Here is a 21,931-nt window from a genome sequence, read left to right on the forward strand (position 1 = left end):
GGGCAAATTCAGATTTTAAACCTTTGGCTTCCCAGATAAGTCCAACACCACATTATTTGGTTGGAATTCAAAGTTTTCCACCATCTGACTCTACATGAGTCCAATTTGATTTTCCAGCTTGGTTACTTCCCCACAAATACGCCCTCAGAAAATATTTTCTTACTTGTTTCCTCGTGTATTCATCCATCCATCCACATTTTTTTAGCGCTGACTCTGTACCAGGGATCACACTTCTGCCAAGCAGCCTCCCCACCCCCACCACGGCCCCGCAGCGTCCGGTTCTACCTTCACTTCACTGCTCCTCATGTGAAATAATAGCTTCCTATTGCTGCCTTCTTCCTCAAACTTTGAGCTCCTTGTACATAAAAGGGGACCTTTGCCCATTATATCCTTATCGGACCAACCATACTGCCGAATGAGTGTTTGATGAACACCTGGATAAAGACGTTCAGCGATTAGTGAAGTATGGCGTCTGTCAGTCATGCTCCTCGTTCCTTAGATAACGGTGAAAGGAAGTTGTTTTGGCCTTCACAGAATATATCTCAAGGTTTTGACTGCCAACATACTAGGAAAAAATGGAGCTTTTATAAATGCTATTAACCCTGACGTGGAGGTCACTGAATTTCTTTGTCCTCTCAGTATATCAATGGCTGAGAACTGCACAGTATAAGGGTCCTAGACTTAGCAGTTCAGGGCCTGACTCTGCTGGAGCTAGATTGTCAGTTTACCCTACTTCTAAAGCCTCAAGGTCTTCACCTATGAAGGAATCACACTAGCCTCAGCAACCTAAGAGGGCTTTGTGAAGTTCCGGGGAGTAAGTAATGAAGATGTTTTGTCAGCTGGGAACTCCTGTACACGTGCAGAGCCATTACGATCAGTTATATTTTTGAAAGACAAGTCAATATTTGTTTTGAGACAACTTGACTAAAGTCACACAGCTAGTAAGTGCTGCTGCTGGGATTTGAACTCAGAGTCCAAGTTGTCACCACCCTACGTGTCCTCTCAACAGCGATGATAGGAATAGGCCCTACTGCCTGGGGTTGTTGGGAGATCATGACTATAAAGCATGTGCCACAGTAGCTGGCATGACATAAGCACTCCTAATGGATAGCTATTTTTTCAAGGGTAAAATGCCTCTGATGAGTTATATCATGCCCTCTGCCTGACCCAGGAATGACCCTAACTGAGCACAAAACTGTCCTGGATGCGTTCAGAGCCAGTGGAGATAAGAAGATTCTGATTGCCACTTCCGTTGCTGACGAAGGCATTGACATTGCTCAGTGCAATCTGGTCATCCTGTATGAGTATGTGGGCAATGTCATCAAAATGATCCAAACCAGAGGTGAGAGAAGCTTTGACACCCTTATAAAATGTCTGCCAGTTTATCTGATGTGTGGTGTGTCTGTCATTTCAGCCTTTCTCCTTTACTGAGTCCTACTTGTGTGTGTGACCAATGGCACAGTGGACTCTGGTATTACTGCCCTAAAGGTGGCTAATTTGGCCAAGATTGGGCAGCTACAGTTTTGTCCACTGTTTTAATTCTTGTTACAGTGAAAACTGTGTACTTGACCAACATCGACTAACGTATTTTTGGAGGGATAATCCCCACTGGGTTGAGACATTGGCAGTCAATGTGTACCGTTCCCGGCTGTGCTCGTGGTGCTTGTGGGCCCTGTATCCAAAGAGCTCTTCCGTCTCACCTGAACTAGAGTCTCCTCATCAGTCTCTCTTCCGTAACAACAGCTGCCACATTACTTTCCCTGGAAAACAGCTCTGAGCATGTCACTTCCTTGTATAGAAACTCCAGTGGTTCCCTAATTTTCATGATGTTATAGAGTTTTCAGATCCAGCACCGACTTATCTTTCTAACCTTGTTTCTCTTTCTTCCCTTGATTCATGATTCACTTCAGCCAACCTGAATTCCTCCTTTTCCCTTGCTGTGGGAATGGCTCATGTACTGCTCGTGAGGATCGTTCACCTCTCCCCACCTCCACATCGCCTGTCCTGGATTCCCCCAGCCGGCAGGCATCTCTGTCCTGAACATCGTGACTCTGTATCTTTCAGAGCTCCTCATTTTCCACCTGCATTCTGGGGGTTGTGAACATAGCTCATTTCCCCATTTCCTAGAAGGCTCCTGAGGGAGGATCTGTTACTCCTCACCTTAGAGCCCTCATGGTGTCATCTGAGGGTTCACGCTGGACTGTAGTTAAAGCAGAGTTTCTGATGATGTGGCTGTCCGATCACATTGTAGCCTGGACACTCAGAGGATGCCAGTCTGAGGTGGGCTCCCAGTTCACCTGTGTGTTTAACGCGCAGGTGTGCACCTGCTTCCGAGTCTGCGCATCTCCTACGGCTCTGCTTCCCTGGAAGTCACTGACTTCTCTGGAGTCAGTGAACCAGAGTTGAATTTTAGGGACACCCCTTTCCCTTTGCTTATCTATTCTCAGACTTATCAGAGTTTTAAGTCAAAGACACCAAGTGAAATGTTTATTTTCTGACAGGCAGAGGAAGAGCAAGAGGTAGCAAGTGCTTCCTTCTGACTAGTAATGCTGATGTAATTGAAAAAGAAAAAATAAACATATACAAAGAAAAAATGATGAATGACTCCATTTCAAGCCTTCAGACATGGGATGAAGCAGTGTTTAAAAAAAAGGTAAGTCTTCTCATCTGTGCTACTCATTCAGAATCTGACCATAAGTAACAGATAGGGGACGTGAGCGTGGTCGGTACCTTTTATCAGATGGCTGTGTGTTGCATTAGAACAAAAAGTTTAAGCTTAAAAATTTATCCTGCAGTGAAGAACATCAAATTCATTCTGCTGTTAAGTTTCAATGATATTAAAATATATTGTATTCATGCTAATACCTAAAGTTGTGTTTTTAGATCTAAAAGGCAGACTGTGCTAGAATCATGCTTAAGTGATTGTTTATCTTGAGGACAACACCCTACCATTACAAGACATAGTCCTTCTTGGTTTTTCCTCAGATCTCTCTTTCCAACATCCACAGTCCTCAGAGAAAAGCTCCCATTGCACTGTAGAGGTATTGGAATGCCTAACTGTAGGTATGGATAATATTGTATACTTTGGAGTGGCACACCTGTTCAATTCAGCCTCTTGGTGGTAACCTTCATTTTATAATTTCCTTTATCATTCAGAAGCATGGAACCATATATGAGGGAAAATCGACACACGCGGACACACACACACATGTATGCATACCCACACTTTCTCCGGACTCTGCAGAAATTTCCATCTCAGACTATCCCGGAAGCATTGAACACTGCAGGCTGGAGGAGACCTTTAACATTAGTGTCATTGGTTCCATGCCACTTACAAGATGTGACCTCAGGTCATTACTCTTTTAAATCATCAGTTTCTTCATTTGTAATGTTCACTGAATTTCTGCTCATTGTAACTCACACATACAGAACATGGATTCTCCACCAAGTCCTGCAGTAGAGCCCCTTCTGTGATTTTATAGGAGGGAAACAGGTGTGGGAGCTTCAGTGGCAGTAGACCACATGGTTAGTTAAGGGTGGAGCTGGCAGAACCCATCTGTTTAGCTACTGGCCTAACCAGAGATGTTTGAAGAATAAATAATGATGACTATTAAACTTTTACTGAGAGATATGAGATAAATTAAGGCAAAAGAAAAATATGCTATGCTCCTGAATGGAATGGCTGAATATTTTAAAGATGTGCATTTACTCCAAATTCACTTAGAGGTTTATTGCAACCCAGAATCAAAGTATTTTCAATTTGATAAAATGGTTTCAAAGTTTATATAAAAGAGTAAATAGATAAAAATTGCTATGATATTTCTGAAAAGATAACTGATGAATGGAGATTGCCCTAACCCATTACTAAAGTACAAATCACGGTCATTAACATTTTCATGGTTTTTAGCATAAGACTAGCCTAACAGACCAAGGATACCACTGACGAGCATTAAGCCTGTGCCAGGTGGTCCTTCACTCATGTTACCTCCGCAACAGCCCACAAGGTAGTGCTGTAATTGTTCCCATTTCGTATTTTAGGAAACTGAGGCATTTGCCCCAAATCATACAGCTGCTAAGTGGTAGAACAGGATTTGCACCTAAGCTCTCTGATTCCACCTGGAATACTTGAAAATACCGTCTGATGAAAGAGAGGCAGCACTATGAACCAGTGAGACGGGGTGGATTGTTTTACAGCCGGCTGACACTGGAAAGCACCATGGTCTTCCTTCTTTTATGATGTTTTAAGACTCCTTTTATCATTTCCTTCTGTTTAGAGAACTTCCTTTTGCCATTCTTTTAGGGAAATTCCACTGGTGAACAAATTCTTTTAGTTTCTCAGATTGTCTTGATTTCCCCTTTATTTTTGAAGGATATATTATTGGGTATAGGAGTCCAGGTTGACAGTTTTTTCTTTAAGCATTTAAAAAATATTGTCTCACTTCCTTCTGGACTTCATGGTCACTGGTGAGAAATCTGCTGTCATTCAGATTGTTTTTCCTATATAAGTAAGGTGTCTTTTTTTTTTTTTTCTGGCTACTTTTAAGATTTTTTTCTATGTCTTTAGTCTCCAGAAGTTTAATCATAATGTGCTTTGGTGTGGATTTCTTTGGATTATCTGTTTGGTATTTGTTCAGCTTTTGAATCCATAAGTTTATATTACATTATGTTCAGTTTGGGAAGTGTTCAGCCATTATTTCTTCCAGTACTTTTTAAGCTCAGCTCTCCTTCTCCTCTTCTTCCAGGACTCCAGTGACATAAATATTAGATCTTTTTTGATAGTCCTAAAGCTCCCTGAAGCTCTAGTCTTTTTTTTTTCTTTCTTTCTATATTCTTTCTGTTGTTCCAGTTGAGTAATTTCTATTGTTTTACTTTCCAGTGCACCAATTCTTTCCTTTGTTCCCTCCATTTTGCTGTTGGGCCCATCTGCTAACTCCATTTGTAACGTCATTTCTTTGTTGAGCCTTTATAGTTGTTCATGTTGTAAGAGTGTTTATGAATACTCATTGAAGCATTTCTATCATTGCAGCTTTAAAGTATCTCTCTGATAATCATAACATCTGTCTTCTCAGTGGTGGCATCCATTGATCGTGGGTTTTTTGTCATTTAGTTTGAGATCTTTCTGGGTTTTTTAATTAAAACCCAAACATTTTCATATTATGAGACTTGGGATCTCGTTTAACCTTCTGTGTTAGATGGCTTTTTCTGGCAGAAGAGGTGGGACATCGTCTCACCACTGCTAGGTGGAGGTAGAAGTCTAGGTTCCCATTCGGCTTATGTTGATACCAATGAGGGGGAGGCTTTTTGTTACTGCTGGGTGGAGTTCTGGCTCCCCACATGGTCTCCACTGACACCATAGGCAAGGGGGGCCTACTAAGCAGGGATGAAAGTCCTGGCTCCCTACTGGGCCTTCTGTGACACCACCAGGTGGGAGTATTGGGGTGCTTCATTGTGACCCTGCAAAGTGGAACTCTAGGGTTCCCACTCGGCCTTTGGGTGGAGGTTGGGTCACAGTTTTTTTCATTTGTTTTGTTTTATTCTTTGGTGTTTGGCCAGAGTTGAATAGTCATTGGCTAAAAGTTTTCTGTCTTTCTTGGCTGCCTCTTTCCTGGCCCTTTGACCAGAGAGAGAAGGCTTTTGTTAAGACTTTAGGCATATCTGGCTGCCAGCTTCTTCAGCTCCAATCTGGGGTATATGAGGTGAAACAAGACCTAGGGAACTTCCCTAGGGTCCGGAGGTTCCTAGCTGGTCTGCCTCCCTCTCTTTGCCCTTTAGAGTCTTATGTTTATCTTAAATAAACGAAAGTTTTACTTAGCCACGGCCTAAATTTGAAATGTAATGCAGTCATACTATACATACATTTAACTTTACTGTAATTTGACAGCACTCTCCATGGTCGGAAGAGGAGAGAGAAGCAAAGAATTTAGATGATGGGGCTCTTCTGCTTGCTGTTCCATTCAATGGGTTTATGCACTGGAAGTGGGTGCAATTATGTTTGAAACAGTCAGTGCATATCATATGTTTATTTGTGAAGGACATTTTAAGTTTGCCAGCTACTAAAGTAGAGAGCATGGTTCACATGACTATTTTATGGACATCTTTAGTGCTATTATGGGCAACTCTGATGAGGAAATTAAAAGGCTAATTGGAGCCCTGACCAGTTTGGCTCAGCAGTTAAAGCATGGGCCCATGGAACTAAGGGTCTCGGGTTTGATTCCTGGTCAAGGGCATGTACCTGAGCTGCAGGTTCAGTCCCTGGCCCCAGGTGGAGCATGCGCAGGAGGCAACCAATTGATGTGTCTCTCACACATCAATGTTTCTCTCTCTTTCCCTCCCTCCCTTCCACTCTATCTAAAGATCAATGGCAAAATATCCTTGGGTGAGGATTAACAAAAAAATAAAATAAAATAAAAGACTAATTGGAGGCCATAGTTAAACATGACTAACAAAGAGTTGGGAGAACCAATAAAATTATATATGGGATTTTTAGAAAGCCACCAGGTACGACATGTTCATGGAAGTGTATATGAAAGCAGAATAAATAATGTACATATATGTGGATATGAATGAATGATATATGTGTGTGTGTGTGTGTGTGTGTGTATCCTAGTTATACTTAAATTACATTTATGAGGTGTTTCTTTTTTTCCCATGTAGATTCACCAGATCCAGACTCATGAAAAATTAATCAGGGATTGTAAAGGAAAAGTAGAGCCTGTACTCGATAAGAAAAATAAAAAACTGCTTTGCAGAAAGTGCAAAGCCTTTGCATGTTATACAGCTGATATAAGAGTGATAGAGGTAAGCAGCCTTTTCCACAAAGCACACTGGGTCACTTTGTAGCGTGACTGGTGAGACATTTATAATAAGAATACTATTATTTCCTTAAAACCCATGTCATGGTCCATGTATTTTACAAAAGCTAAAAAGTTAATAAAAAACTCTTAATTTTAACAATAAAGAAATCATTTAAAAAACTGCTGCACAGCCACTTAGTAAATTATTATGTAGCCATTAAAAAAATGGTTATGCTAAATGCAATGTGGTCTCCTAGATTAGATGTTAGAACAGAAAAAGGGTTTTACTGGGAAGAGAGGTAAAATATGTAGTTTAGTTAATAGTAAGGGGCTGATATTAACTTCGTAGTTTGGACAAATGTACTGTGGTATGTAAGATGTTAGCATTTATGAAAGTGGGTGAAGGGTTATAGGAATTCTCTGGACTATATTTGTAACTTAATTATAAATCTAAAATTATTCCAAGATAAGGTTTATTAAACAAAATGGTTATGAAGTTTATACAGTATAATGAAAAAACTCCTTACAAAATAATGGTAAAGTGGAAAAAATAACCAGGATACAAAATTATAAATATGTTATGATTATAGCTGTGTGAAATAATAGCAACAATACCACTATCACTATTGACCAGAAAGAAAGAAAAAAGACTACAGGGATGTATTAGTATTTTACAGGGAGACTCTCATGATTTTTTTTCCTCTTTGTACTATTTTATGTTTTCCAAACTTTCTTTTCGGGATATGAATTACTTTTATAAACAAAATATCTCCTTATTTTTAAAACACAGTGTCTGCAGCTTGGCTATTTATTTATTTATTTAAAACTTTTAGATAAAAGGTTAGAAAAATCTCCAAAGACAGAAGTTGGAAATAACTCAGCTGCTGCCAGTGGAGGGGTTGGGCGGACTGCCTGGGTTGGGCCAGATGATGAGTGATGGCTTTAGGGTTCTGGTTGGTGTTCAGAAAGCTGAAGTCTCTGATCTCTTTGACTGTTTGAGCAGGAAGCATATTAGGGGTGGTACTGGCACGTTCCCAGACCTTTCTGAGTCTGCTTCGTTAGCTGTAAAAGATCCTTTCAGCTGGGTGATTTTCCTATTGAAGGTGGCCCTTTTAGACTACGTTTTCCTGAGGGAGTGGTCTGTTGGATCTTGTTCTGTGTTGTGTGACTTTTTTCAGGTTTGCTCTAAAATTGGCTGTAGGTGGGGCCTGAGGACACATTCGTCCCTGACCCTGTTCAGATCCACACTGACCCTTTTTTGTTTCTCCCTATATCTTTTGGCTTATGCCTGTCCAGCCACTGGGGACCTCGGGCTTCACAGATCTGCAACAAATGCCCCTTTTGTATCTGAATTAATAAAGAGTATCTATTAAGAAGCTAGGTTGCCTGGAAACTTCTTAGTCCTCCTGTTAATGAGATGTCCACTATCAATTCACTTACCCCTCCACCCCGACCCTCACTTCTGCCCATGTAATTGGGAGTCAGGCTGCATGGATTCTGGGTTGGCCTTCAGGTGAATCCATATTTCCTTTTTTCCCCATCTGTAAAATAAGTGGGATCCCACTGCTCTTCATCTCAGACTATTGTGGAATTTTCTTTTTTTAATCACAGTTGTGAACCAGTTCTAACATCCTGTTCTGTATGTTCAACCCCTTCATCTACAGGAAAGCCATTACACTGTGGTTGGAGATGCTTTCAGGGAGCGCTTTGTGAGTAAATCACACCCCAAACCAAAGAATGTGGGGATTTTTGAGAAAAAAGCAAAGATATTCTGTGCCAGACAGGACTGCAGCCATGACTGGGGAATCCATGTGAAGTATAAGACATTTGAGATCCCAGTTATAAAAATTGAAAGTTTTGTTGTGGAGGATGTTGCAACTGGAAATCAGAGACTGTATGCAAAGTGGAAGGAGTTTCATTTTGAGAAGCTACCATTTGATGCTGCAGAAATGCCCCAGGCGACTTCAGGATCCCGATCTTCAGCTGCAGGGAATGGGTGATCTTGAGTGAAGAAGAAATTATCCTCAGTGGGTAAATCATGACTCGTTTGTACTCGCTTGCGAAGATTTTACCTAAGGCTTGTACCGTACTGAGTATTTATCACTTAATTCATCTTCTGTTCATAGTTTTCAACAGTTTGTATTATATCATATATGTAAACCACACATGAGTGAACCAACACTGAATGTGTCATAGGCCAATAGAGCTCTAAGTACTTAGGAAAAAATTTTAAGCCTCAACTTGTTCTCTTTCTATTCTCCCCTTCTGAACCAACTGCCGGTGTATACCCAGTAGCCACTCAGTACATTTATTAGAATAAATAAATAAATAAATGAATGGATGCAATGTTGAAAGGTTTTCATGCTTCACTTTCTTTCCTTAACCTTCTGTAAAGCAGCTTTTGCCTTTAACAATCTACTGGAATTTTTCTTGTCAAGGTCACCAGTGACTCTGGTTGCCAAATCCACTGGACACTTCTTAGTCCTTCTCTCTGAGTTCTTTCCTGCTTTGAGCCCTGTTGAGTACTTTTTTTCTTGGAACTCCTTCTTGGCTTCTATCTCTTCTAGCTCTACCCATTCTTTTCAATTGGTTCCTCTTTGCTGGTCCCTTAATAATTGTTGATAATTCCCAGGGATCAACATATATACATGTACATCTATGTAATGGTTGCATATACTCATGTTCTCTATGTAGCAATGTATGGCATGTAATCTTAAAATTCTATAGTGGCCCGTCCAGTGTGGCTCAGTGGTTGAGCATCGACCCATGCACCAGGAGGTCACCTGTTTGATTCCCGGTCAGGGCACATGCCCAGCTTGTGGGACCAATCCCCAGTGGGGGGCATGCAGGAGGTGGCCAATCAATGTTCTCGCTCATCGATGTTTCTATTTCTCTCTCTCTCTCCCTCCCCCTCTCTCTAAAATCAATAAAAATAAATAAATAAATAAAATTCTATGGTGGACAGCTTTTAGTAATAGGACATGTAAATGATACAGTACTTCTTGAGAAGTTGATTTCTGTTCTTTTAGTTTATTGTACATTTTGCCCTAAAATCAATTTATTGATTTTCAAAACTTGTGTCATTGTTCCCTGTGAATGGTCATCCCAAGCCATTTCCCAATAACAATTGACGGACAACACTTGGACTCTATTCTGTTAGCCCCTTGGATGACACTGCTGAGGCAGTTTAATTCAGCTGTTCTTTCTGTTTAAAAATAGTGCATAGCCCGGCGGGTGTGGCTCAATGGTTGAGCATTGACCCATGCACCAAGAGGTTGCTGGTTCAATTCCCAGTCAGGGCACATGCCCAGGTTGTGGGCCCGATCCCCAGTGGGGGGCATGCAGGAGATGCCCAGTCAGTTGTCTCTCATTGATGTTTCTATCTCTCTCTCCCTCTCCCTTCCTCTCTCTCTGAAATCTATAAATATTATTTCAAAAAATAAATAAATAAAAATAGTGCATATCCAAATGACACCCCTCTGTCATTTAACAAGGTTTACTGTACCCCAGAGCTTAGTTTGGGGTTTTTCAGACATGGAGATAAATTGCTTGAGTTTTGCTGTTTCTGTCCAGGCCAAGGTATTTTGTGTTGCATTCTGGGAAATTTAAGCATCTGCCTAAAACAGATTCAGATTAGTTGTTTGTAATTCATGTTGGTGGTCCAAAAGTCACCTCATTAACATAACAAGAGACATCTTTGTTGCTCAGAGGACTTTCCAAGAGTCTTAGGAGCTCTGTGCCAGACACGGGGAATGAAGACCAAATATATACGTTATTATAAATCACAAGTATCTCTTTTTATATGAAATTGCCCTTTTTGGATGCTGCTGTTCAAGAACTCCTATAGGATATACAAAACATGCACTGGAAATCTATTTGAGAAAAGTTCTTTTAAGGTTCTAAATGGTCCAGTTTAGATGAAGGTGAATTGTCTTTCTTCTCTTCAGCCAACAGAAGACAAACTAAAATTAAAACAAGAAACTTTCATCATTTGATTTTAGCATGGAGTCAAGCCATGCCAGACATAGAGCCTGGAACAGAGAAGGCACTTGGTTAATATTCATTGAATGAAAGAAACTGGTATAAGTAGGATTTTAAGAAATGAAAATTCTTGACTGATTTCCCAGTGCTGGTCACTGGATTTCTGGATCAGAGACTGCATTTCAGAACCAACCCGGGGTGCTTTTCATGGGCACGTGCCCAGCCCCCATTAGAACGTCCTGGAAGGGCATTCAGCCACGTGTATTTTTTGAAATTCCTCAAGTGTGTAAATGAAAGTCCACAGGAATCTTCTGAGGAATTAAGAGAGTTTTATTCTGATTTGCAAGTCGGAGAAGATAGCCTTCAGCATAACCAGAGACATGCTCTAAGGTGGAAAGAACAAGGCAAGAATTTTAAAAGTGAGAGTCAAAGGGAAGGGCTGCTAGGTTGTGGAGGAAAGGGGCTACCTGCTAACCTGAAAAGCCTGCGTGGCGACCTGGCAAACAGAGACCTAAAATAGCCACAATGGATGGTCTGAAATAAAAGCTTTTTGACTAAAAGAAGTTTATGGCAGGTAGTCATGTCCTTGACCGGCATCTTCCCTGACATAAGTCAATCTTTACCTTAACTAAGCCTGTTGTCTTTTTGCATCTATGATAACATATCTTTGGAATGTCAAAGTAATTTTCCTTTCTCCGGAGCCCTCAAAGCACAGACACCTCTCTGCAGAGACCACAGATCCCGTCATTGTTGCGGAGCTAATTGTTGACTGTTAACCATCCTGTACCCACCTATGTGAAAGATGTTTGTGTCTATCATCTTACTTTTCATCTAATCCCAGAGGTTTCCCCGCTTTGCTTTCTCCTGCCTCCCTAGTTAATCACCACTTGTATCTTCTCTTTTGATTATAACGTATAAAATAAGGTGCAAAACTGCCATTCTCTGGAGCATTATCTCTGTCCATTGAGATTTTGCTTCCTGGCAATTGTCAACAGTTTGGCTCAAATAAACTCACAAAAATTCTTTATGGAATTGAATATGTCTTACGTTGACAAGGTAAACAAGACCATAAACATACATCATTCATTTTCTGATTGGTGGGGCAACTGGACTCTCCAGGATCTGCTGACTCAGTGGTGTCAGCAAGTGGGGGTGTGAGATAAAAATAATGGGTCATGCCCTGGCTGGTTTGGCTCAGGGGGTAGAGCATCGCCCGTGGACCAAAGAGACAGGTTTGATTCCGGGCAGGGGCACGTATCTCGGTTGTGGTTCGGTCCCTGGTCGCAGCCATGCGGAAGGCAGCCAATCGATGTGTCTCTCTCACATCGATGTTTCTCTTTCTCTCTCTCCCTCCCACTCTGTCTGAAAATAAATGGAAAAATAGCCTCGTGAGGATTAAAAAAAAAGAATAATGGTTGTTTCAGTTGACTCATGGTCAGCAGGTGGAGTTGATGGATATGGCCAACAGCTGGAGTCAATCGTAAGACATGGTCAGCAGGGCAATGGTCACAAGCCATGGTCCAATGCCTCAGTTTCCCTTGGAGTCCACAAAATAATCCGGTAAAACAAGTTTTGTGGTGAAATGGACAATGTAGGGAATGCAGTTGGTCAGGGTTAAAGTTTAAACTGCAAAGTGGCCTAGCTAGTCAAGCAGGGTCAGAGACCAGATTGCAAAAGGGCCTAGAATAAAGTGTATTGTACTATTTTATTATTTGTACATGGTGTGATATACATCCTTTATACCAATAAACTTTATAATAAAGTTATGTTTTTCACAAAAAGGGAGCACCTAATATTTAGGTCGCAAAATGGTGATCTTAGAATCCGCAGGTGATTTATTACACAGCCCATTATGCAGCCACAGAGCTTGTTACTCTGCGGTCCCTGCCCGTCCTGACATTGTGATGTTTTCGCCTGAAATGAAAAGTTGCCTTCAAGCAAATAGCTGCTTGTACAGCAGGTCAGTAAACGCGGATTCTTGCCCTTAAAGTTGATATGATTTGAATTTAAAAAGCAAACAAACAAACAGTCAGCATTTCCTTAACTGTGTCCCATGGAACGCAAGCGCTGTGAGGTGCTCTAAAGAGAGCGGTCTGTGGTCAGGCAGGTGTCCATTTGTGTGCCGCCGCCTCGCCCCTCCGAGTGATTTACAGCATCCACTGTCACTGTGTGTCCTCGCGTCAGTTCTGTGGCCACAAGACCCATTTAACCCAGTGGTTCCCAAATGCACTGACCTTGCAACCCTTTTATTCATTTATTAAAAAACTTATTTAAAATTTATTGATTTTAGAGACAGAGGAAGGGAGAGGGAGAGAGAAAACACTCATTTGTTGTTCCCTTATTTATGCACATTGGTTGATTCTTACGTGTGCCCTGACCAGAGATGGAACCCATAACCTTGGTTTATCAAGACAAAACTCTAACCAACTGAGCCTCCTGGCCAGGGCCTGACCCTGGAACCTTTCTTTAAAATCCTCACCCTAGGATATTTTTCCATTGATTTTCAGATAGAGTGGGAGGGAGGGAGGGAGGGAGAGAGAGAAAGAAACATAAATGTAAAAGAGACACATCAATTGGTTGCCTCCTGCATGACCCCAACCAGGACTGGAGATCGAACTGCAAACAAGGTATGTGCCCTTGACTGGGAATCAAACCTGAGACTCTGGTCCACAGGCCGACACTCTAATTTCTGAGCCAAACCAGCCAGGGTGACCCTGGAACCTTTTACTCATGGGACATATTAACATCCTGTAGAAACACAATAGAGGTGTCCAGCCCTGGTGCTTACTAGAAACCAGAACCAAATTAGAGTATTAATTTCAGGGTCATACCAGTAACTCTGTCTTACTATATTGTGCAATAAAACTATAAATTCCACTCAATAATTCTGTATTTAATATGTAGGCCTCAGACCTTGGGATGTAAATTATTGAAACTATTAAAAATATCAGCTATAGCCTGGCTGGTGTGGCTAACTGGTTGAGCATCATCCCATGAATCAAGAGGTCACCAGTTCGATTCCTGGTCAGGGCACATGCCCAGGTTGTGGACCTAATCCCCAGTGGGGGGCATGTAGGAGGCGGCCAATTGATGTTCTCTCTCATCGATGTTTCTATCTCTCCCTCTCCCTTCCTCTCTCTCTAAAATCAATAAAGAAAAAAATATTTAAAAAATATGTATCAAAAGCAAATAGGAAGATGGCGGCAGGCAGGATCAGAGGGAGGGTGAGTGTGTGAGAGAGTGAGCGAGTGTGTGAGAGAGTGTGAGTGGATGTGAAGGTGGACAACCAAACTCGTGCAGTGCAGAGACATGGAGCAGAAGGTTCCTGTGCTGTGGAGGGGAGCAACCGGCTCTTCAGAGCGCTTCTCCCTGTGCTGCGGGGAGGTCCCATCATTTTGGAAGATTCTGGGTCTTCCCTGGGAGGAGGCAGAGGGAATGGCTAGGGCCCAGCAACCTGAACCACCAGTGCACTTGGCACCATTGGACCAGTGGACACCCTGTGTCAACACAGACCAGTGCACAGTAGTGGAGCTGCCAAGGTGCCTGTGGGGAAAGCCGTGGACAGCCAGGAGCCCAGCACCATCCTCCACAGTAGCAGTCTGATCAGAGTAGAGATATACCCCCAGCAAGAGAGGCAGGGGAGCAGACATCCATCCCAGGCAATAGAAGCACAGACCAGCAGCTGAGAACCATCCCCCAAAACTACAGCAAAAGCTGAACAGGAGTTGAACGGGGGCAGCAGCACTCCCCAGCCACAAGTGGCGGGACCTGGGGCTCCACAGAGGCCTGTGAGGTCCAGCAGCTCACAAGAGCAGTGGGAAGCCAGAGCCCGAGAGGGACTGGTGCGATCCAGCTGCCTGTGGGTCCTGCGAGGTGCTGGGGCACCATAGAGGCCATGCGACCCAGCAGGGACTGTGCAATCTAGTTACTGCGGGACCTGCAGGGAGCTGAAGCACCAGAGAGGCCTGTGCGACCCAGCAGCCCATAACATAGGCATAGAGCCGGGTCCCCAAAGGGACTGTGCGATCCAGTTACCCACAAGACCTGCAGTGTGCGGAGCCACCAGAAAGGCCTGTGCAACCCAGCTGTGCACAAGATAGGCTTAGAAGATGTGAAAATGGCAGCGGAGTGAATGGAAGCTACACAGATGATCTCCCAGGACCAAATGGAAATTACAACTAAAATAAAGACAAATCCTCAGGAAAAAACAACAGAAGAGCAGCAGGACAGGACCATATAACCAGGGACACTGGTAGGATCTGCCAAGGCGCGAGAGGGTGGCGGGTTGGGAGCCCATGGACAGCAGCAGTCTTAGCTGTGAGCAGCGCCCTTGGGGAATAAAGACCAAACCCGCTCCACAGTGCAGAGAGCTGGGACAGAGCGCTAAAATAGCCACAGCCACTCACCTGGGAGTTACTAAGGAGGGAGGGCAGACTAGGCTGGAACTCTGTGGGGGCACCCGGCATTTGGAGGGCACTCAGAGTTTTTGCTGAGTTGTGGCCACAAAGGATGGTGGCCAGAGAGCTCCTTCCTCGAGCTGTGGGGAAAAGCAGCAGCCCCTCCCCTCAGAGATTCAGCCTTTCCCAGGTGAGGCAAAGAAATGCAAAATGAGGCTTATTAATAACCAGCGTCTATCCCACCCAATGCAAAATGAGGCTCATTAATAACCAGCATCTATCCCACCCTCTGGAAATACTCTTATGCAGAACACCAGGGCTATATTCCAAGACACTGAGTAACTGAGACTACTAGCCTCCAGGAAAAAGCTAGAGGATAACTGAACCTTTCCAGGGCTTGCAAATCTTCCCAGGAAAGTAAGACTTGACAGTGGTATTTAACATGGGCCCACCTAGGCTCATCCAAACCCAGTAGAGGGAGCCACAAACAGCAGAACACCAACACCCACAGGGAAAATTTGGCAGGCTCCAAATCCACTGAGATAGCCAAAATGGTGAAATAAAGAAACAAATCCCAAATGAAAGAACAAGAGAACTCTATCGAAGATGAGATCAATGAAATAAAGTTAAGCAAATTATCAGAGGTAGAGTTCAGAGCCATGATCTTGAGGAAGCTCAACAGCATGAGTAAGGTCATCAGGACCATGAGTAAAGATATAGAAACATTAAAAACCAACCAAGTGGAAATCAAGAATGACATAACAGAAATAAAGAACACATTGGAAGGACTAACCAGCAGAGTAGAGGAAGCTGAGGACTGGATCAGTGAATTAGAAGACAGGGTAGAAAAAATCAACCAATCAGAAAACCAAAAGGAAAAAAATAATTAAAAAACAGGAAGATAGCTTAAGAGATCTGTGGGACAACTGGAAAGGTAATAACATTCACATCATAGGAGTCCCCAAAGAGGAAGAAAATGGGCAAGGGTTAGAGAATATATTTGAAGAAACAGTAACAGAAAACTTTCCTAACTTCCTGAAGGAAGAAAACATTCAAGTTCAAGAAGCACAGAGAGCCCCAAGTAAGAAGAACCATAAACAGGCCCACACCAATACACATAGTAATTAAAATGCCAAAAATTAGCCCTGACCCGTTTGGCTCAGTGGTTAGAGTGTTGGCCTGCAGTCCGGAGAGACTCAGGTTTGGTTCCCGCTAAGGGCACGTACCTCGGTTCAGTTTGTCCCCGGCCCTGGTTGGTCATGCGGGTGGCAGCCACTCTATGTGTCCCTTTCATGTCGATGTTTCTCTCTCTCTCATTTCCTTTCTCTCCCTCCTACTCCATCTGAAAAAAAAATGGAAAAATGTCCTCAGGTGAGTATAAAAAAATAATAATAAAATAAAATGCCAAAAATTAAAGACAAAGAGAGAATCCTAAAGGCAGCAAGAAATAAGCAACAGGTAACCTACAAAGGAATCCCCATAAGGCTCTCAGCTGACTTCTCAACAGAAACACTACAGGCCATAAGGGAGTGGCATGAAGTAATCAAAGTCATGAGAAACAAGGATATCATTCAAAATAGAAGGTTAAATAAAGAGCTTCCCAGACAAAAAGAGGCTAAGGGAATATATTAACACCAAACCAGCACTGCAAGATATGCTAAAAGGACTACTGTAATTAGTAAAAGAAATAGGAAGAAAAATAGAACCACACTAAACAAAAATGGCAATAAATAAGTACATATCAATTATCACCTTAAATGTGAATGGTTTGAATGCTTCGATAAGAAGACACAGAGTAGCTGACTGGATAAGAAAGCATGACTCACATATATGTTGTTTACAAGAGACCCACTTCACAACAAAAGACTCACATAGGTTGAAAGTGAAGGGATAGAAAAAATCTTTCAAGCAAACGAAGAGGAAAAAAAAGCTGGGGTAGCGATTCTCATATCTGATAAAGTAGATTTCAAAATGAAGGCCGTAACTAAAGACAAAGAAAGTCACTACAAGATATTGAAAGGATCTATCCAACAGGAAGACACAACCTTGGTAAACATATATGCACCCAATATAGGAGCACCAACATATATTAAAAATCTTCTGGAGGACTTCAAAGGAGAAATCAACAGCAATACAATATAGCAGAGGACTTCAACACTCCACTGACATCACTGGCTAGATCTTCTAGACAAAAACTTAACAAGGAAACACAGACTCTAAATGAAGCACTACATCAAATGGATTTAATAGATATCTAGAGAATTACACCCCAAAACTGCAGAATTCACATTCTTCTCAAGTGCACATGGGACATTCTCAAAGATAGATCACATGTTAGGGCACAAACTAAGTCTCTACAAGTTCAAGAAGATTGAAATCATATGAAGCATCTTCTCAGATCACAATGGCAAGAAACTAGAAATCAATTGCAACAAGAACATGCAAAGACATTTGAAAACATGAAGGCTAAATAGCATGTTATTGAACAATGAATGGGTTATCATGGAGATCAAGGAAGAAATTAAAAACTTTCTGGAAACCAATGAAAAATTTCTAATAGATTATCTAACCTCACAACTTAAAGAACTACAAAGCAAACAAAAAGAAAACCCAAGAGCAAGTAGAAGTAAGGAAATAGTAAAGATCAGAGCAGAAATAAATGACATGGAGACCAAAAAAGCAATTCAAAGCATCAATGAAACAAGGAGCTGTTCTTTAAAAAGATAAACAAGATTGATGGACCCTTAGCTAGACTCACCAAGAAACAAAGAGAGAGAACCCAAATACACAAAATCATAAATGAAAGAGGAGAAATAATAACTGACACCACAGAAATACAAAGGATCATTAACAAATATTATGAACAATTATACGGCAACAAATTCGACAATCTAAGCGAAATGGACAAATTTCTAGAAACACATAGTCTCCCAAAACTGAACCAGGAAGAGATGGAAAACTTGAACAGACCAATAACAACAAAAGAAATTGAAGATGTAATCAAGATTCTTCCAGCAAACAAAAGCCCAGGCCCAGATGGCTTCATGGGGGAATTTTACCCAACATTCAAAGAAGAACTAATACCCATTCTCCTCAAACTATTCCAAAAAATTCAAGAAGAAGGAAGACTTCCAAACTCGTTTTATGAGGCCAGCATAATTCTAATTCCAACCCAGAAACAGACACTACAAAGAAAGAACACTATAGGCCAATATCCCTGATGAACATAGATGCCAAAATCCTGAACAAAATACTAGCAAATCGAATCCAGCAATACATCAAAAAAATTATTCGCCATGACCAAGTGGGATTCACCCCAGGGATGCAAGACTGGTACAATATTCGCAAATCAATGAATGTGATACACCACATAAACAAAATGAAAGATAACAATCATATGATCATATCAATAGATGCTGAAAAAGCATTCAGCAAAATCCAGCACCCATTTCTGATAAAAATGCTCAGCAATGTGGGAATAGAGGGATCATATCGCGACATAATAAAGGCCATATATGAAAGACCTACAGCTAACATCATACTCAATGGACAAAAAATGAAAAGCATTTCCCTTAAGAACAGGAACAAGGCAAGGATGCCCACTTTTGCCACTCTTATTTAACATAGTATTGGAGGTCTTAGTCCCAGCAATCAGACAGGAAGAAAAAATAAAAGGGATCCAAATTGGAAAGGAGGAAGTGAAACTGTCATTATTCGCTGATGACATGATACTATATGTAGAAAACCTCAAAGACTCCATCAAAAATCTACTAGACTTAATAAATGAATTTGGCAAAGTAACAGGATACAAAATTAATGTCAAGAAATTGACGGCATTCTTATACACCAATGATTAACTCACAGAAAGAGAAACTAAAAAAAAAAAAAAAAAAAATCCCATTTATCATCGCAGCAAAAAAATTTAAGATACCTAGGAATAAACTTAACCAAAGAAATAAAGTACCTATTCACAGAAAACTATAGGTCATTGAAAAAAGAAATAGAGGAAGATATAAAAAAGTGGAAGCACATACTTTGTTCATGGATTGAAAGGATTAACATCATTAAAATGTACATACTACCCAAAGCAATTTATAGATTCTATGCAATCCCCATCAAAATACTAATGACATACTTCACAGAACTAGAACAAATACTTCAGAAGTTCATATAGAACCAAAAAAGACCTCGAATAGCCACAGCAATCTTGAAAAAGAAGAACAAAGTTGGAGGCATCACATTACCAGATTTCAGGTTATACTACAAAGCCACTGTAATCAAAACAGTCTGGTACTGGCACAAGAACAGGCCGATAGATCAATGGAACAGAATAGAGAACCCAGAAATGGACCCAAGACATTATGCTCAATTAATATTTGACAAAGATGGAAAGAGCATACAGTGGAGTAAAGACAGCCTGTTTAATAAATGGTGTTGGGAAAATTGGACAGCTACATGCAGAAAAATGAAACTAGACCATCAACTTACACCATACACAAGAAGAAACTCAAAATGGATAAAAGACTTAAATGTGACTCATGAATCCATAAAAATCCTAGAAGAAAATGTAGGCAACAAAATTTCAGACATCATATGAAGCAGAATTTTCACTGATACATCACCTAAGGCAACAGAAACAAAGGAGAAAATGAACACATGGGACTACATCAAACTCAAAAGCTTCTGCACTGCAAAAGAAACAACCACCAAATGGAAAGGCAACCCACTGTATGAGAGAGCATAATTGCCAACGATACATCAGATAAGGGGTTAATTTCCAAAATATATAGAGTGCCCATACAACTCAACAAAAGGAAGGCAAAGAGCCCATTTAAAACATGGGCAGAAGAACTAAATAGACACCTCTCCAAACAGGACATACAAATGGCCAAGAGACATATGAAGAAATGTTCAACATCACTAATCATCAGAGAGATGCAAATTAAAACAACTATGAGGTATCACCTCACACCTGTCAGAATGGCCACCATCAACGAATCATCAAACAACAAGTGTTGGCGAGGGTGTGGAGAAAAGGGGACTCTAATACACTGCTGGTGGGAATTCAGACTGGTGCAGCCACTATGAAAAACAATATGGTGTTACCTCAAAAAATTAAAAATTGATCTGCCATTTGACTCTGTGATCCCACTTCTAGGAATATACCCTAAGAAGCCTGAAACACCAATCAGAAAGAATATGTGTACCCCCATGTTCGTAGCAGCACTATTTACAATAGCTAAGATCTGGAAACAGCCCAAATGTCCATCAGTAGATGAATGGATAAAAAAGCTGTGGTACATATACACAATGGAGTACTATGCAACTGTAAGAAAGAAAGATCTCTTATCTTTTGAGACGACATGGAGGGACCTGGAAAGTATTATCCTAAGTGAAACAAGCCAAACAGAGAAAGACAAGTATCATATGATCTCACTTATTTGTGGAATATAATTAACATAACAGTCTGAGGAATGGGGTAGTCCCAGAGACGTGGAAGTGGGGTACAGACTGACAATCCCCAGAAGAGGGGGTGCGGAGGAGAGATAAACCACAGAACTTATATGCATGTATGAATGAACAATGGACATGGACAATAAAGCTGGGGACAGGGTGGGGAGGGAAGGCGAGGGGGGAATCAGTGGGGGAAAAAGGAAAAACATCTGTAACAAAAATAAATTAGTTAATTTTAAAAAAATATTTATCAGCTATAATTATATAATCCTTAGTCATAATTGGCTGGCTGAGTGAAAAAACAACTTGGGTTTTCAATTCTTCTTATGGTCATGATGTTTAACAACTTTCTATAAAGGCAGCCAGTGGAACCTTAGTTTTTGTTTTCAAGAAGTAACTCTACATTGCTCCTACATAGCCGCGCAGGGTAACCACACTGTGCTAGCGTAACCCTGAAAGGGAGACTGTGCCAAAATAAGGTTCTTCATTTAAGTGACTAGAGAACTCCCAATATTTTTAGACTAGGAAATACTGGGAGACCAATATGTAAGATCACAGATTATTAACTGTTACCCCAGAACTGCTGGGGGCCATATACCCTGGCACATGAAGTGGCCCAGAAGAATGATGCCATTGCAAATGGAAGGTAAGATGAGAGGGGAAATGATAGGGAGGTGGTCTGAATATGAATCACTAGATCCAATTAAGCCTGTGGCCATAGCCACCCCTGTTTTTCAAGTTCTATGAACCAATTATTTATTATTTTTTATTATTATTATTTCTCTTAAGCCAGTTTGAGTTGTGCTCCTAACACCATATATATCAGTCATGACTGATATATTCTCCCCCAGATTACTCTCCACCTACATGAAGGCCATTCCATAGCCAAAGAATCTTGTGCTCATTTGCTGCATTAAATAAATTTGTCAGTTAACTGACTGTGCACACCAAAGAATACTTGTTTTCTTAGGAGGGATCAGGCAGTAATGGATTTAGAAACCTCTAAGAACTGTGTTTTGTAGGACTCCTAAGTCCACTGCAGTCCTACTAAGTAATTTTTTCCCTTCCAAATCCCACTGATTTCTTTCTAACAAGACTGATTGCAAACACAGGGTCCCTTTTAGCTGAGCCAGGTGTGGAGAGACTCCAGCTTACCTTGACCTGAACTTTCTTTTATGGTTTGAGGTTTTCCGGAATGCTGATGGTGTATTGTTCCTGCCCCAGTGAGTTCCAGGGTGCCTGCAGTCTCCTCGGGGAGATATTTGATGGAGATTACTGGGGTAACTGTGCTCATAACTCTCAGCC

General features: G+C 41.3%; 1 protein-coding gene across 1 annotated transcript in view; it reads left to right on the forward strand.

Annotated features, from left to right (window-relative positions):
• The window catches only part of DDX58 (DExD/H-box helicase 58), a 45,282-nt gene extending 35,775 nt beyond the window's left edge, over positions 1 to 9,507 (forward strand). Inside the window, exons 15-18 of the mRNA XM_036261522.1 lie at positions 1,172 to 1,342; positions 2,502 to 2,653; positions 6,655 to 6,798; positions 8,459 to 9,507. Coding sequence (XP_036117415.1) covers positions 1,172 to 1,342; positions 2,502 to 2,653; positions 6,655 to 6,798; positions 8,459 to 8,794 — 803 coding nt within the window. The 3' untranslated portion in view covers positions 8,795 to 9,507. The remainder of the gene's footprint in view (positions 1 to 1,171; positions 1,343 to 2,501; positions 2,654 to 6,654; positions 6,799 to 8,458) is intronic.
• Positions 9,508 to 21,931: the final 12,424 nt, after the last annotated feature.

This window comes from Molossus molossus, unplaced genomic scaffold (assembly GCF_014108415.1).
Source record: "Molossus molossus isolate mMolMol1 unplaced genomic scaffold, mMolMol1.p scaffold_m16_p_14, whole genome shotgun sequence".
NCBI classification, from domain to species: domain Eukaryota; kingdom Metazoa; phylum Chordata; class Mammalia; order Chiroptera; family Molossidae; genus Molossus; species Molossus molossus.